General features: G+C 38.6%; 1 protein-coding gene and 2 long non-coding RNA genes across 3 annotated transcripts in view; 1 reads left to right on the top strand and 2 right to left on the bottom strand.

Annotated features, from left to right (window-relative positions):
* The window catches only part of LOC149615988 (N-acetylglucosamine transporter UNC93A-like), a 46,570-nt gene extending 38,298 nt beyond the window's left edge, over positions 1-8,272 (top strand). Inside the window, exons 2-4 of the mRNA XM_089856769.1 lie at positions 5,537-6,864; positions 6,924-7,191; positions 7,263-8,272. Coding sequence (XP_089712895.1) covers positions 5,680-6,864; positions 6,924-7,191; positions 7,263-7,492 — 1,683 coding nt within the window. The 5' untranslated portion in view covers positions 5,537-5,679 and the 3' untranslated portion in view covers positions 7,493-8,272. The remainder of the gene's footprint in view (positions 1-5,536; positions 6,865-6,923; positions 7,192-7,262) is intronic.
* A 3,006-nt stretch (positions 8,273-11,278) lies between these two features.
* Positions 11,279-12,305, bottom strand: LOC149615987 (uncharacterized). Its single transcript, XR_016376131.1, has 3 exons — positions 12,055-12,305; positions 11,553-11,594; positions 11,279-11,491 (listed from the first exon to the last, which is right to left on the bottom strand). It is a non-coding gene; the product is annotated as an uncharacterized LOC149615987 (long non-coding RNA).
* A 2,773-nt stretch (positions 12,306-15,078) lies between these two features.
* LOC149615986 (uncharacterized) lies at positions 15,079-17,964 on the bottom strand. Its single transcript, XR_016375909.1, has 3 exons — positions 17,767-17,964; positions 15,377-15,418; positions 15,079-15,300 (listed from the first exon to the last, which is right to left on the bottom strand). It is a non-coding gene; the product is annotated as an uncharacterized LOC149615986 (long non-coding RNA).
* Positions 17,965-18,020: the final 56 nt, after the last annotated feature.

The following is an 18,020-nucleotide window of genomic DNA, read 5'->3' as shown; positions in this document are numbered from 1 at the left end:
ATATTAAAAGCCAAAATAATATTTTACTAATGATTCAAGGGAAGCCGACTTACAGGGGAAAACTCTATAATGTATTTTCCATAGAACGCCTGTAGAACTGTTTTTCCTGCTGCACACCAAATCCCATATTTGGAATAAATTTAACTTGGTTAATTTTTTATGATTGCACAATTCTAGTGAACTTCTGAATAAAATCGGTACTTTACGGAGGTATATTAACACGAGGTTTTCAAATGCTGTGTGTGTTGTAGTGCGTACGAAGTTCACAACTTCACAAAGGCGCAAAGTACATCAATTGATACTTTTCGTAAATTCATTGTTAATCGACTTGTAACTCTATAATATACACCATAATATAGTCTGTACTAAGCCTTTGCCAGCGCCTCACCAGGCCTCCCTCGCTTTACCTCGAATCTATGACCTACCTCACTCACTTCATGACAAGCTCCAGTTTGTAACCAGTGACAAACTTATGGAAGGTGTCTTATGAACTGTACGCGCCTAAAGACTTAGTTTTTCGTTTAGTTTTTTGTGGACAAAAAGTGGAGTGAGCTTGAGTTCCCATGGGAACGATCCTGGGTGGTAGAGAGTTTTGCGAGCTGTTTTTATCCCAATAACCCCTTTTTTCTATTTCCACCAATAGGTATTTACAAGGAAACCTAAACTACTAAAAGCTTAAAGAATTTTTTTTCTCTTATACCTAGAAGCACTTAAAATATACAAAACTACAAAAACCTTTTAGAAACTCGGCGGGTTTCCACTTGGGAACGTGTCCTTTCAATAATAATTGGTAAAGTTTTGAATTTCCCCGAAATTGGGATCATTATAAAGTAAGGGAATGGTGAGTGCATTGGTTGTTAATGTTATTTCCATTTTAAATTTTATTCCTTTTAACCAAAAGTTTATAAGATAGGTTCCTACCATAAGTTTGTCACTGGTTACAAACTGGAGCTTGTAATTTTTGAAGTGAGTGAGGTAGGTCATAGATTCGAGATAAAGCGACCCCTGGTGAGGCGCTGTCAAAGGCTTAGTAAAGACTAAATAGGAAGATGAACTGCGAAACCGCGTGTATTCAATTCTCGCTTGTCGTTCTCGAACTAGCTCTTGTATTTTATAAACTTATAGCTCTTGTATCTTATAAACTTATGTTTTACCAGAAGTAAGATAAGGGACTAGAAGTATCGAGGTAACCAAATTCTTCACCTGGCGAAAGTGAGTAATCTTGATAACACTCCAACAGTTGGCCCTCTGGTAGCGGTTTCTGAATTTTCCCTCCAAAACGTGAGACGCTCGCGGTGGTAGACGTCCGAACTAGATTCAAGCACCCGCGTCCGTATTCCGCGGCTTTAAGTTGAGGGGAAGGGGGTAGGAAATATTTTTGGAACTCGACCAATTTTTTTCTCTCTAGTGTAGGCGCTATGGAAGCGGCATAAAATCCTCGAATTTTTTCACTAGTGCCTGGATCTATTATCAATGCTAGAGCACTTTACTTCTAGTCCCTTATCTTACTTCTGGTTTTACTTAAGGTCTCAGTTTTCCTACCCTCTACAGGGTCTGTAACCACCGGTAGCATTCTTGGGATGGAATATTATTACCATAATTAACGTATTGTGTGTGGGGGGCGTAGCTTAGTGGATAGAGCATTAGCCTTTAGCGCTGAGGGTCCTGGGTTCGAATCCCGGCGTCTCCATAACGAAGTATTCGTTTTTACTCAATTAATACCTAAATATAGTTAGCAGAAACTGACGCCTTAGTATCCGTATTCTTAATAGAACCATCCCACTGTACTTCGGTCCCATATTTACCATCCCTTTTTGAAACACCCTGTATAATGACTCTTTAAAGTTACAAAAGACCTCCTTACACTCAAATTATTCTCTAAATGCACCCCAGTGTGCACTCTACAACACTGCATTGATCATTTTACTTTCTTTCAGTCAAAACCAACACAATTTCCTTTTTGATAACTGCATGCTGCATGCCACGGATTTCCACGCCCAAAGAATTCAATCACAAAACGAGAGAGCTCTTAAAATATCTTTTCGGTTGTCCATTGGTGGCGTTAAGAATCCTCTTGAGGACCCGAAGTTAAGTGGCAATGTGCGTGGAATTGGGAAATGGAGGGGGGTAAGGACATCTTTGGAAGGTTTGTTGTTGTCGTTCGTTCGTTCTTTGAAAAAGCGATTGAGCTGAGCGCTAGCGTGAAAACATATTGAACGTCCTGTTTCATACACTCGACCACAGATGGCAATAATCCAAAAAAAATTCACGCCTGACTTGCTAAAATGACAGAAAAATAAATCGGAGAAAAAATAATATTGGAAACGTATAAATAAGAAACAAGCTGGTTGTTTTTAGAGTGTTATGAGATGAAGTTTTACTCTAAAAATTGATGGGTTGATGTTCTTCGAGTATTGTTTTGGTAATTCACTCGCCAAGATCAAATTAACAATTAGATATTGAGCGTGAAATGCATAACACTTCGAATAATTGAATAATAAGTGACTCCTGATAAATTGAGCCTTCCAGTCATGTAGATTGTCAAAGGTTTAGCCCAAAACATAGCCAAAAACTGCCCCAAACGTGCATCAAGGTTTCCAGCACACTACTTTACCATGACCAGGGATAGAAGTAGGAATGGAGAACGGTTAGTATTTACTTCAATCTGGCTCATAGCCCAGTATAGAGCCCCTCTCTCCAACGCGTAACGAAAAGTTTAAATTATCTTATTGGGTCACTTGAACTACGTTTTGATGACGTTGCTGACGGGGACGGCGAAAAATACGTAATTCCTTTTTACCTCTGTCGCTATGACTCGCCTTTTCTTTCATACCCCTCCGCTCCTTGGAAGGGGGTCCGGGACTTTGACACGCGCCCAGACTACTCTGTTTTTCATTCCTACTTCTAAAATTAAAATCCCTGCCATGACCCAAGCTGCAATAGAACTTTTCGATGTAAAAAAGGGGATAGGCAACCCTCAGTATCTGGACATACAATGGGGTTGTTACATTGCCATCCTTCTCTGCAGTCTGCACACACTCATGATACAAAAAGACTTCAGCGCAGGCGCCAAAACAAGAGATGGAAGGCAAAGTTTGATCCCCTTGTTACATCGAAATGGTCTAACAGTTTTCCACATCAACAGCAGGTGATTTGATAAAAATTTGTTAATAGTTTCCATACTACGTTTAACGCTCACAATAAAAATATTTGTTGCACTCTTTAAAAGCAAATCTTTCAAACAAGAAACCCCTATTTTTTACGAGAATTTTGTCAATTCCGAGAATGGAGAAAGAAAAATAGGTCGCTTAAAAGATCGTGAGATGCCGAATATAAAACAGTGATAAAAAGTCTTTATTGAGCCATTGTGAGCTAGCGGCTTAGCACGGGGTAATAATCCGCCGCAATAAACATTTAACAGTAGTTTTCCAAGAAGGAGAAAGTACAATAAACCTGAGGACAATAAAGTGGAGGCAGAAACGAATATAGCTTCGAAACAAAAACGTCTTACGTATCATAGGGTCAAAGGTTAAAAGATACAAGTGTATGGAAAGGAATGTTCCACTCCAAGGTCGTTAAGGGGGAAAACAACCGTCTTCAGTTCAATCGCCATAACAGGGTCAAGCTATTCCCGTTTGATCTTAGGTTTAGGCTTAGCGCGTTGGCGTTGCCGACCCCGACATGTCACGTGTTTCTTTCTTGAGGTCCGTAGTCCTTAACAAAGTCAAGTTAGGATTTCTCTAGTGACCATGCAAGGCTTAGAAGAAACGCGAGAAAAACAGGTCTTATCAGATATAAATTAACTTTGAAGTTGTAATTTCAAGCAAACTAATTATTCCCTAGTAACCAAACGCCAGTTGCTACCATAATAGTGAGCTTTCAGTTGGAGGAGGAGCCTGAGTCTCGTGACATAATTTACGCTGCCATATTGGTGGGTTTAAAGCAGGAATGAAGCTGAGACCACCCAATAATGGCTACTAGAACAGCGGTAAGAATTGGGAGAGTGTGACGTACTACTATCCCATCTGAAAGCTCTCTATAGACCCGTTTCAAAGGTTGGGTATAAAATAGATTCTGGACTGGTAACGTTGAAGCCCTATCTAAAGTCTTTGGATCCACATACCGGATGTTCTTTCTTAACCCTATAACATGCAGACGACAGTTCGCCCAATCTATATTTGGCTTAGATGTATTCAATGATAATTTTTCTTAATTTACTTCTGGTTCCACGAAACGTGAAAGTGGCCTGTCTTCTAGATGCCTTTCTATACACTACAACTACTAACTCTTAAGGCCAAGGCAGCTTGTCACTTTTAGCTTCAGGCTGTTCAGGCTCTTTCAACGGCTTAAGGACCCTATACCCCACTATCTGTATTTTTCTTCTTGGTTTTCAGACCATGGTCTTTTGTAAACCCCATTGAAATGACTTCCTTAGGGGAGAGGTAGGCAATACCCATAGCTAATTAAAGCTAGGAGTAGTAATAACGAGAGATGCAGCTATAGAAATCCTTTGTTTATATCCAATAATGTATTTAGCTCAAGACTAGCTGGTAACTCCTCATATTGTGTAGTTTAGTTTTGATTTTAAATGAAATCTGCCAATTATAGCTGAGACTTTTTTACTTTCCTTGTTAAAGGCTTTTAATTGAGTTGTCCAATTAATTTCAATTAAATTGAAGAGTAATATAGAGTAATTAATTTAAATTTACTTTCCGTTCACGCTAATCTAGTGTAAAGAGAACATTAATGAAATATTAAGTACGTATCATTAATTGTGTTAAACTATACCTTAGATAAAGCTTTAATTATTTATTGATTAACCTAAAATCGATGCGACGTAAATTTATAGTTGACTAAGCCGATGCTATAGATAGTAATGTATATACTAAACATTTGGAAAACATCTTAGAAATTCGAATATTCCATCAAGGTATTGGAAACTCGTTACCTTGTAATTTAATCAACCGCGCGTGTTCACGTCGTTAATTAAACGATAAACGTTGTTTTGAGATATATTTAGACGTATTTGTTTACAGAGCTCACAATTTGTAGTGATCTAGAGTTAATTCCTCTATGTTTGAATTCCGGGGTGTTTCTGATAAGTCTGTTATCAATGAAAGTCTGGGTCAAACCAAGAAGTGATATCTAGTTTATTAGGGAGAAGGTTTAAGATGTCTAAGTATTCGCGCGCCATAGTCCCAGTCCCCCTTTCAAAATACAAGGGGGAACGTAAAAGGAGGCCCCGGGCTATTTCGCCTCTCCTCAGTCGGAAAATATGACTGAAATTTTCGTCATTCGCGTCGCACTGACGTGAGTTTTCAAGAACCAATGAGATGCTGGTTGTAATTTAGAGGCGGCGGGGATTAACTCCGGACCTACGTTTGGACTGAAGATAAAGCTGGAAATGTGACGAAATTATATCTACTCTAGATATCACTTCTTGGTCAAACTGAGTGTAAAGTGCATGCCAAAGAACATGGGGTCCATAACATTTAGTTTTGGTTGTAATATAGAAATTCTTTTCTTTACTTTACAGATGGAGCCGTTCAGACCAACAAGAGTATCAACAACCATATCCAGGGACCAATTTGAACCAGCCACAATACCATTAGTGCATTTCGTGTGAACAAACCCTTTAGCGTTTTCAAGGACAGTATAACTCTTCAAGCACAAGCAATCATGAGTAGCACATCTTCAACTCCAGACATTCATCGCAAATCGCGCGAACAACTTCTCAGTCCATGCCTCCGAACCAAAACGGACCAAGTATTAGTAGAAGTCAGTTACCAGGGTTCCCAAAACACTCGAGCTAAAACCAGAATGAAACCTATCAAACGCCAGCATCAACCTGGTACTGTTGGTGCCAATTGCATGGTTTCCGGTACAGGGTCGGACATGGATCCAAACGGTTCCTTGCAACACGAGAGACACTTGCTCAAAAACATGGTCATCCTGGGTTTATCATTCGTTTTCGTCTTCAGCGCTTTCAACGCTTTGTTGAACTTACAAAGTTCGTTATTTACCGAAACGGGCCTTGGTCTACAAGCCTTGGCAGTTGTTTACGGTTGTATGGCGTTCTCGTGCTTTTACGGACCCGCCTTTGCGCAGAAGCACACGCCAAACTGGACCATCGTTTTATCTTTCGTTATGTTCGCGTTATTTGTTTCAACTTTCTTTTACCCGCGTTTGTACACCGTCATTCCCAGCGCTGTGCTGTTAGGCTTAATGCTCGGACCATTATTCAGCGCGCAGACGACATTTTTGATGCTGCTCGTGTCCAAAATGACTGGCCTAACAGACGGGATTCGAGAGAAGATTAATCAGAGGTTCTTAAGAATATTTTACTTGTTTTTCAACTCCGGTCGTATCTGGGGTAACGTTATAACCGCCCTGTTGCTACACTATGGCGGGGACATCTATATCTACACAACTTACCGTCCTCATAGCCGTTTCCAAATACCCTACGGACCCGACCATAGACCGCTTCATCCAGGTGATGACCATTCGCCGATATTGTCCCGCGTCATCCCAAGTCCAAGTCTGTGCATCGAAGGACATTGTAGCGATGGTTCCATATTGAACAATCGTAGCGTCGGACACTTTGTTTTCATTCTTCCATCCAACGTGTCGCTGATGATTGTGGCCGTATATTTGGGATTAGTTCTATTTGGCGTGGCAATGGTCACCACCCTCTTGGACAAATTTGAAATGTACGTTTACCAGGATCCCTTAGAACGGTCCCTATTGAGACGAACAGCGAGGGACATGATGTATAGTTTGGTGGACCCACAATTTAGGCTTATGGTACCCATGGTTTTGTTCATTGGATTGGAGCAAGGATTCATCATTGCAGATTTTACCAGGGTAAGTAACGTTTTGATCAATTTAGACCGAGAAATTGACAATTTTTATTATTATTTCAGTCCTACGTTAGCTGCGCAGTAGGCCTCGAAGCTGTAGGTTACACTATGATGTGCTTAGGAGTTATGAACACATTGGGCAGCTTAGCCGTCCACCATTTTAGCAAGCACATCAAGAGGCCAATTATTATGGCAGCTGGTTTAGTTTTTCACGCTGGTCTTTTAATGGTCCTATGGCTTTGGAGACCCGTCAGGGATGACGTAGCTGTCTTTTACGTCATAGCTGCTGGATGGGGACTTTGCAATGCTGTTTGGGAAACGCTTACACTGTGTATGTATGAACCCCGTGTGTTCACGGATAACGGAACAATATTTAATGATCTTTGAACTTTTCTTTGACAGCATACATGACGTACACTTTCTCGGAGCACTGGCAAGCCCCCTTTTCAACATATTATATGCTTCAAGCCATTGGTCTTTGCGTTGCCTTCGGTTGCAGTTTCCATTTGTGTAACGAAGTGAAACTCCTGGCACTAACTATCGTCCTTCTTATAGCATCCGCCCCGTACGCAGCACTCGAATTTCGGTTTCATCAACAAAGGGAATTGCACGAAGGCACTGCCATATTATAAATTATCGTCCTATAAGAATATCGAAGTCATAATTGACCACCAGGCAACGTGACATCCCAAAGTTGCTATAGTATTTTTGGGTTAATTTACATTCTTGGATGGGAAGTAATCAAACATTCGCATATTGTGGTTTTTTGGGAACCTTTGGTCCTTTTGAAGGTTAGAAACTACCAAACTACCTATAAAACAACGTCCTGACAGTCTTTTTAACTATGGTTGATTGGCACCACAAATCAGAATGTAACAGAAGCCAGTATCTTGGCAGACAATATTTGGGTCTATTATATTACCCTATATATTTGCTTTGAAATATTTTAAATTAGGCTTAATTTTGTGTGAGAGATGGCGTGCGTGCGATTTACATATGCACAACCGTCGTCTGCTACATATAAACTAAGCCTATTTCAGTAAGAATATGAAACGAGGAGCTTGGGATTGGGTATTTAAAGATGGAGGGAAAATAATACTATGACAACTACTTTCACCACATGACGTTAGTGATGTATATTGAAATAGTCTACTTTTATTGGTCGATTTAGAAAACTAATCGATGTTATAAGTGTACTAACGTAACTAATACTATACTAACAATAATTTTTCTGTTAATTCTATATCTGAATCTGTTGAATCAGAACGGTTTTAAAAGTTTATGTATACTCCATGTACATGTACATAATATTTCAGTAAAATAGTGCATATTACTCTACGCTAATATTTATTCCATATATGAGGTCAAAGACTCAAAGTACTGATTTAAAAAAGAAGGGAGGCCAAACTTTCATTCCCATTGGTTACCACCATGGAGCAATATTAAAAAAGACCTTGATGTAATGTAACTCACTAAAGTAAATTTTCATTGTCCATCCAATGAAATTACTCCATGGTTTTTTTCAAACCTCATATGAGAAAATACGCCAGTTGGTTTTTGCACTTGGAATCCAACAACCACGGTCAAATGCCCATTTCAATTTAAACTAATTACGAGTAATTAACCTAATTAAAAGTGATTTAACGAGTGATAGTTGCTGCACGTGAAGTCATTGGAAGTTATTTTATGAAATAGGTGACATACGTTGAAGAATATTAAAGCCTTTAATTTAGAGGTAAGTGAAATTTTTTTAAGCCTTGGTAATTGAAAACGCGGCAAAATTGAAGAATAGCCCCTGCTCTTCCAAACTTAATAAATCATATACCAAAAGAAAGCTTACGTCTTCCTCTATCCATTGCATATCATTAAAAGTTGCGCAAACAATAATTAATGCGAATAATTAATAATATTTATTTAGCCTTGTCGAAGGCACGGCTTTATTGAATAGAGGGTTAAATAAAAAAAACCTTGATATAGGGGTGAGTTTTGAATGGCCGAAATTTTGGTTTAATTGCATATGGTTTTTTTGGAAAAGGAAATAACAAAAACATGTGAAAATGGTTTTCAACCAAGAAAACCATAAACTACCTCCTTTTCCAGAAATTTGCCTTATTTATTTCGTTGTCTAGGTTAGATTAGGTTAGGTTAGGTTAGGTTTGGTTTGGTTTGGTTAGGTTCGTATTTTTGAACCTCCGACTCTAAAAATCAATTTTTTTTAAACTTACCTTTTTTTGCGCCGAAAAATTTTGGCACCATATTTTTTCTCACATCAAACTACATCGGAAAAAAACAAAAACAAAAAAAAATCACGAGCAGGGGCTATTCTTCAATTTTGCCGAAAACGCTAATAATTTTATTGGTTTTACTGCATGACTCTTCTAATTAAGTTATCTAATTTATATCTAATATTAATCAAACAAAACCCTTAGTGAATTAGAAGTACAAGGTAAACTTTAAATATACATAATCGGAATTATGTACGCTGCGAAATTTATTAGAAAAGTAAACCAAGTTTAACCCAATAAACCGAGATGAGGGAAGGTCAACAACGCCTTATCGAAGCCGATATTTAATCAGAAATTAATATAATGAAGTAAATTTTTAGTTTAGAATGCTAAAATATTTCTCTTGTTATAATCTTTTTATGTTAGGCCAGGGATAGATGTAATTTTAAAAGTAGTAATGGAGAACAGAGTAATCTGGGCGCGCGTCAAAGTCCCGGACCCCCTTTCCCGGGACGGTAGGGGGGGAGTTTGAAAGAAGAGGCGGGTCATAGCGACAGAGGTAAAATGGAACTACGTGTTTTTGTCGTCCCCGTCAGCAACGTCATCAAAACGTAGTTTAAGTGAACCAATAAGATAATTTAAACTTTTCGTTACGTGTTGGAGGGAGGGGCTCTATACTGGGCTATGAGTCGGACTGAAGTAAATATTAACCGTTCTCCATTCCTACTTCTAAAATTAAATCTATCCCGGATTGAAACCAAGAATTTCGTCGAAATTGAAAACACTTTCCGGGAATTTTTCTACGATTTTCTTCAAGATAACGCCTTCTAAATGATTTTAATATTGACCTGAATCGATTTTACAGTTACTTATTAATGTCATGACCTTAAATCATGGTACAGAGTAAACACCTTCCCTCAAGTTACATAATTTTATTATCTCTTTACAAAGTGTACATATAAGTTCCCCGCAGTCTTTTTCCAAGTTAAAAAGAATGTACTCTTTATTAGGAAGCTAATCTATTCATTGAAAACCTTACACGACATTACCCTTACCATTGCTATCATCTTAGCCTGAAAATTGGTAAAGCAAATAGTTTTTTTTTCTCACACTCTAATGAAGTTGCCCTTGTATGTAAGATGAAACGAACTGTAAATTAAATTGAACGAAACCCTCGGCAAATTTTGGTCGTAAAATCAATACTCCCCCAGACGTAGACTTTCTCAACAGACCCTGTTTACTTTAAAGTGAGGTTCTGTCTTATGTTCAAGTCACCATAGAGACTATAAACCCCAAGGAGTGGAAGGAATGCCTCAACTTGTTGGGGAAGATAGCTTGAATGCCCCTGTAGTTTCTGTCTCTCACGCGCACTGCACCTCTGCGCAAGGCGGAGTAGAAGTACGACACGTGATTCTTTAAGCGGGAAGCCACGAAGGAGGTAGAGTTTTAAACAAGTTTCTCTCTGTCGCGATGTTTGCGCATGTGCGAAACTGACTGTAGGACCGAGCCAATTTGAAAGAGCAGAGTTTTGCTTTGAGAAGTTTTGCAACCTCAAACTTTTGGGGGTTTTGAGGAAAGTTTTAGTATTTTCGCTTGTAAAACAGATAAGACAAGAGACAGGGGTTAGATCCGATAGGGATTTGGGGAAAAGAATTTCAAATGAGCCAGAAGGGTAAATCGGTTTTGTCTTCACGATAGACTTCATTTGATTTGTTTGAACAAAGTCACTCTAGCTGAATTTTCGGACAAATTAATCGAATATTTTCAGAGTGGTAATGGAAGTTTATACGTTGAAGTAACATGATTCTTCCCAACATCCCTTAACATTTATTATACTAAACCGAATCATGCATGCACATACGCCATCTAAATAGTTCCCTCATCATTACTATATCTCTTAGCGTTGCTTAACTATTTGCCAAGGCGCATACATGCGCTTGTGGGTTTTTGCCTCACGTCAAGACAATCAAGGTTTGTGCCTGTTTGATTGACCACTGAGGATTTAGTACCAAACAGTTATGGAATTCACCCCCACGGTGCGATAATTACCCATCTGAAGTTTGATGAGCTGGGCAGCAAACAAAAAGGGATCCCTCGCCCGGGAAGAATCATGTTACATAACTAAAGTGTTAAGAGGATACAGAGTGTCGCATCCTTCTTCTATTATCCTCTTCTGATATTAAATACCGTTATGTTTTTAAATTTCTTTATTGACTTAGTTTTGAAAATCACACAAAACTACATTAAGAAATATTTAAATACCCAAAGCCAATAGTTCAATTATTGATAAGAACCCGAATAGCTTGCAAGTACCTTCAACGCATAGCCCTAAAGGACTTTTGCAATCAGGTTGGGGTAGTGACACACAGCAATCTGAAGCGGGTGGCTTGCCTTCGCAACGTCTCTCTTAAACAATTAAGTAAAAATTAAATAACTAATCCTTGAAAAAAATTAACTTTGATCTCACTTAATTCGTCAGTCTTTGCTTGCAGTTTGTCAGCAATTGGTCCTGCAAAAAACGTTGTTAATAAGATTAAGACAATTTTTACTCCGTTTTTGCTTTGGTAAAGGCAGGGATAGATTTAATTTTAGAAGTAGGAATGGAGCGCGGTTATTATTTACTTCAGTCCGACTCATAGACCACCCAGTATAGAGCCCCTCCCTTCAACACGTAACGAAAATTTTAAATTATCTTATTGACTGCTCACTTAAACTACGTTTTGATGACCTTGCCGACGGGGACGGCGAAAAATACGTAGTTCCTTTTTACCTCTGTCGCTATGACCCGCCTCTTCTTTCATACCCCTACCCCTCGTCCCGTGGAAGGGGGTCCAGGACTTTGACGCGCGCCCAGATTACTCTGTTCTCCATTCTAAAATTAAATCTATCCCTGGTAAAGGCTAAAAGTGTCTACTCCTCTGCTGTATTCCTCTTTTATCGAAGTAAAGTCTTGTTTAAGAAAGACTTACCAGTTTGTGCTTCGACGCAGTATCTGGATAAATTCAAAATTGCAATAGCCACAATCGCAATGTAGATTATTCGGCTCATAATTTTGGTGGTTATTTGTATGTAAAACGGTCGTACCTATCCAAAATGTTCAACGATAAAAGTGAATCCGAATCTAACAAGTTTTATATTACGTTCGTACACCGCGACGCATGCAGTCGGTTTTGAGACCAAACACAAATCTAATGTAAATCGTTTGTACTGTACAGGCCAGTGAGTGGGATTTTATTTCGCGGCGGAGCTTTAAGCATGGTTTTCACTTGGCGTAAATCACGACTTTTCGCCCGACGTCAAGCGACAACCGAAAAAAAACATAGTTACGCTGGACAGAAATTACGTTGAGTGTGACGATATTAGCTTTCTATTTTTTCGGCCGCGTTCAACGATAATGCTCTGCGTGAGCCAATCAGCAATAAGCTAGAGTCGTGACGTCATTTTCGACCACGCGTGTTCGGAAGAGGCCGTCCGCGGTCCGCCATCTTTTTATTTATTTCGATCCTAATCGAGTCAGTTACTAGTAAAAATCCCTGAAAATGCCGAGGTTCAATGCTGAAAGGTTTATTGAAGAGGTTAGGAACAATACAAATCTGTATGATATTAGAAACAAAGATTGCAAAAAAAGAAAGACAATAGATGGGCCGCAATTAGTGCATTGTTCAGTTTATCTGTTAAGCCTTGGTTCCATTATTTGCGGGAACTACGCTAAGTGAAAACGCTATAACGCTGGGCGACAACGTTAAAAACAAATCTGACGTTTGACGTCCAGCTGCAAAGTAGTTTTTTTCGGTCAAGTGAAAACCATGCTTTAGTCAAACTCTATGTCCTAAATACATCTGTACCGATAATATTACGGTTTGGTTGCGTTCAGGCACATATACCGAAATGAATAAATCCGGTAATTGAATCCAGCTTCTTCGTCACTCTTGTATGTCTGCCAAAGAAGTTATCCTGTACTACGGTTACTTTTCCTGGCTGCCATTTTACAAGAATATTCAAACCTAAGCCATACAGGACGCCTATAGTATATCCTTGAAGTCCTTGAAAGAGAGAGGGATGAAGTGGTAACCCCCATACCTATAACGTTGCCTCTGTACATCCACTTACGGAACAGCACCGAAGTCATCCCAGAATCCTTAGTGGCGTTTAGGTAGGGTGCTACAGTAGGAATCGCAAAAGACGCCACCTCTGTTTTAAAAATATAAGCTAGTTATCATACAAAACCATGCCGCTACGTGACAGCACTTAACAATCGCCTACCAAAGGGTAGAGGCGTCCGCGAGGTACACTGGGAGAGTTTCGGTTCTCATCATCATTTCCACTCCATCTTACCTTATTTCTCCCTGGTATATCCTGAAATATTTTTCCTCTAATCACGAAGGTGTATGCAAACCAGAAAACACTATGTACCAGTACCTTGACATAAATTGAAGCAGTGCTGTACGACGCATAAAATTTTAAATATTTGCGTTTTGTTTTACCACAACCTATACATTCTGCGGCATATATTTATTTTTAGCCACATCGTATGATGTACATCTACGATGAGGCTCTTAGTCTGACTTGCCCTGTTGTTGTTGTTGTTGTTGTTGTAGTAGTAGGGTGTCACAGTCCTGCGTTTGGCAGTATCAAATTTTTCGTTCGTCATTTTTGAACGTCGAGAGAAAATATCTTTCTTTTTAGTTAACGTTACAGTTCACAGGTGGAGTTTTAAACTTGATACAGGGAAGAGATTATATTTATTAAATTTTCTTCCTCCACGGAGAATCGAACCGCGGACCTTTCGCTTGCTAGCCCAGTACTATACAGCCTCGCCTAAAATCGCTTCTTAAGAAACGGTCTCGAATAAAGCGCTATACTCGGAGAGAGAGGTTCTTTTTAGTTAACGTTACAGTTCACAGGTGGAGTTTTAAACTTGATACAGGGAAGAGATTATATTTTTTAAATTTTCTTCCTCCACGGAGAATCGAACCGCGGACCTTTCGCTTGCTAGCCCAGTACTATACAGCCTCGCCTAAAATCGCTTCTTAAGAAACGGTCTCGAATAAAGCGCTATACTCGGAGAGAGAGAGGTTTGTCACAGGCACGGTCCCCTTCTCTCTCTCTCTCTTTCTCTCTCTCTCTCTCTCTCTCTATCTCTTCAACTAGGAGTCATGATCTTATCCGAGGCCAGGAGATATAACTTCGCGGTTGGAAAGGCAAAAGCATATTAAATAAATTTTTACCGACCGGGCAGCAGTTTTAATCACTTTTTAGCGTAGGGCATCGAGGGGCTATTCACTCTGATTTTATGCACGGTAAATCATTTAAGCATTGTAAAAGATAGCGCTATTCAATCATTAGGTTAAGGTATAGAGGGGTTATCCACTCATTAGGGTAGGTATAGAGGGGCTATTCACTCGTACGATGTGGCTACTATTACGAGCCCTTGGGTCGTCTTGTTAATTCACACACATATCATTCCGAATCTTGCTTAACGTTTTTAATAACGTTCGAAACCAAATGCGATCAGTCATACGCGTGACATATTTTTGTCAACGCATTGAACGGATGTAGCCTACCACGTAAACAACTTCCTAGTTAAAAATGGAATAAATATTATTCCCATCAGTCTGCGAGATAAGGCGATGACCCCGGACAAATGTCCACTTTAAAAATTAGCTGGGCCAGTTAAAAAAAATTAAATCCCTGGCCATGTGCTCACTTAATTAATTAAAAACGTTCCAAAGTTTCACCAATTTCAGTGGCCAATGTCCAGTTGCTTAATTAAAAATTCTTGGGCTCTACTGGCCATATGGCCAGTTAAAAAAAAACCAAAGTTCTCAGCCTGATTATCATACCTTTTCTGTATGTGGGTCCAAAGACCTTAGCTAGAACTTAGGCCTAATCCTTACCAGTCCACAACCAAAGTTCTTTTGTTTGAAGAAACATACATCAACATACCCATCAACGTTTCTATATTACAAAATTTTAAAGAAAAGAAGTTTCTAATAATATATTTAATCGTAACACCAAATAAAAAACGAATAAATTCATATTTAATTATCCAATCAATAAATTGTAATGAATATTTTTAATTTAAAACGCTTTGATAACACCAGCAAATCCGCAAGAACCACCGTTGCATGTTCCGATTGGAATAGCACAATTAAGATTAAATTGCAAAGGAGGGTCGCAACATGGGTCACCATTTTTCTTATTATTGCAACTTCCTTCAAATGAAAATACATTAAAAATGTAGTAATCATTCAAATTAGCCTAATTAAGTTTAAAATATAAAATACTTACGAATAGCCACTTTTTGGTTGTACAAGTAAGGAGTTAACAAACCTGAAGAAATGGAAAAACAAAAATATCTTATGTATATTTGTTTGTTCTTCATAAGATGTTCCATAAGTTATCCCGGAGGCTCCGGTTTGTCACTGGTTACAAACTGGAGTTTGTAATTTTGAAGTGAGTGAGGTAGGTCATGGATTCGAGGAGGTAAAGCGAGGGAGGCCTGGTGAGGCGCTGTCAAAGGCTTAGTAAGTTCAGACTAATTAGGGGAAGATGGAAGTCCTGCAAAACCGATTGTAGTAAATTCTCTCTTGTCGTTCCCCTTCTCGAACTAGCTCGAGCTGTAAGTCTCTCAGTAACATATAGAGCTATTTCAGTGGGGGAAAAATTTCGTCTGCTGCGAAAATTGGGCCTGCCTTTGGCGGACCGGGGCGGACATTTTGTGAGGGTTTTCTCTATGGGCAAATAGCATTGGTGACGTAGCCATTACCCCCTCTGAAATAGCTCTATACTGGCCAAACATATCACTTATAAACGTATGATGCCAGAAACATTAAGGAAATTAAGGTTTATTGGAAGTGGTTTGGTGGTTGGGACGGAAGCGAACTCCTAGCCATAAATTAAGCCTGTAAAGAACTTCCTATTCGAGACCCGTAATATTTTAGCTTTATGAATAACCCCTAATTAAGCTGATTATGGGTGGTCCCAAAGACTATAATCATACCTTTTAGTACTCCTGTGATAATAGACATTTGCTCAGTTTCTCTTACCATGACAATAAGAACCGCTAATATAAATAATTTCAACATTTTCAAATCAAATTATAAAGCTCGCTCAGACTTTATTCAGTACTCCGTTGTCTAGCGCTTTTAATTCGTTCTAAACGCACGGTATGGGATATAAACAATTTTTCATAAAAATTATCATTACATGTACACTTTTAAAAGCTGGAATAAAGCATGAGTGAATAAGACCTCATGATTTTTAGCGCATACAGGGTGTTTATGATAAGTCTGCCATAAGTTAAAGGGCATTAAGTTTAGGCCAAACTGAATGGAATGTGTACCAGAATATTTGGTCTACAACATTACGTCACGAATATATTGGCTTCCGAACATTTATTGACCCCCTAAAACAAGGAAACTAAGACATATCAGCCTTTCTTGAACCTTTATCTAGCAGAAAAGTGTGCTATTAAATAGGCAGCAGTGTGCGCACGCTACATGATAAAGGAAAGCTAATTACCTCACATGTGTTATTACTATTTCATTGTGTTAGGGACCAATCAATGTTTCGGAGCCCATATCTCCTTGACTAAATGTTGTTGCCCTCATCCATGTTCTTTGACCTTTTCCACTCACTTTGACCCTAAGAACACACCCTTTAAATTATATCAGACTTATCAGAGACACCCTGTATATCCAAATAAGCAGGAATTGTATTTACAAATTGAGTCGCCGTCTCTTGGTGTAAATGTTAAATTCAAATTCTTTATTACTTTTATTACTAAAAGTATAACGCTTTCTACATCTTTTTAAATATAGAATTAGATTCTTTAATATTAAATCGAATCAATTACTCCGGCAAATCCACAATAACCCCCGCTACATTTTCCAAGTGGAATCTCGCAATTAAAGTTGAATTGCAAAGGAGGATCGCAACATGGGTCTCCCGCTTTCTTATTAGAACAACTTACTGTGAAAAAAATATATACTTGTTAGATTTCTTCTTACGGTTTAAAGTTTAATTAAAAACATCAGAAACTTACTAATGCCAAACTTTTGAGAGTAAATATAAGGAAATAGTAAACCTGACAAAAAAAGTAACATTATTAAAAAAGAAAAGATTTAATGAATTAACTTTTAGTTTTTTTATCGGGGATAGATTTAATTTTAGAAGTAGGAATGGAGAACAGAGTAATCTGGGCGCGTGTCAAAGTCCTGGACCCCCTTCCACGGGACGGTTTGTGTATGAAAGAAGAGGCGGGTCATAGCGACAGAGGTAAAAAGGAATTACATATTTTTCGCCGTCCCCGTCAGCAACGTCATCAAAACCTAGAAAATTTAAGCTTTTCGTTACGTGTTGGAGGGAGGGGCTCTATACTGGGCTATGAGTCGGACTGAAGTAAATACTAACCGTTCTCCATTCCTACTTCTAAAATTAAATCTATCCCTGTTTTTATAAAGATTATTTAACAATTAGTAATATTTTCAATTGTGACGCAGAACATTTATACATGAATTAACAACTGGGGTTGCTATTAGTACGTTTAAACCAATAACATGTTGATGGATTTAAAAACGACGCTTTATTCCTCGACACATCTTCATTATCGTATTTAATTATTTTTCTTGCTTATCTCCATATGTCACTAATGAATTTCATAAAGCAGTCAGACTTACCTTTAACTACCTTAGTCACAACGGGAATTTGCTGGGAATTTTGTATCTCGACAGTTAAAATGTATATTGATATTATAATCAGTAATTTCAGCATGTTTTTTTAATAGAATCAGGCCTTGCAGTAAGAACTAAATAGAAAATACGCGTTGAAAACGTGTTTGATACTGAGCGGAATATGAATTGCAACCGTTCCGAATTGGAAATATTATAAATCGGGTGTTATACACGTACACAATACAGGGGGTGCTGAAACG

Source organism: Phalangium opilio, unplaced genomic scaffold (assembly GCF_054372755.1).
Source record: "Phalangium opilio isolate 3A_F unplaced genomic scaffold, DU_Popi_V2 ptg000217l_1, whole genome shotgun sequence".
NCBI lineage: Eukaryota > Metazoa > Arthropoda > Arachnida > Opiliones > Phalangiidae > Phalangium > Phalangium opilio.
The sequence above is the reverse complement of the archived record's forward strand: the minus strand, read 5'-3'. Positions and strand labels throughout refer to the sequence as shown.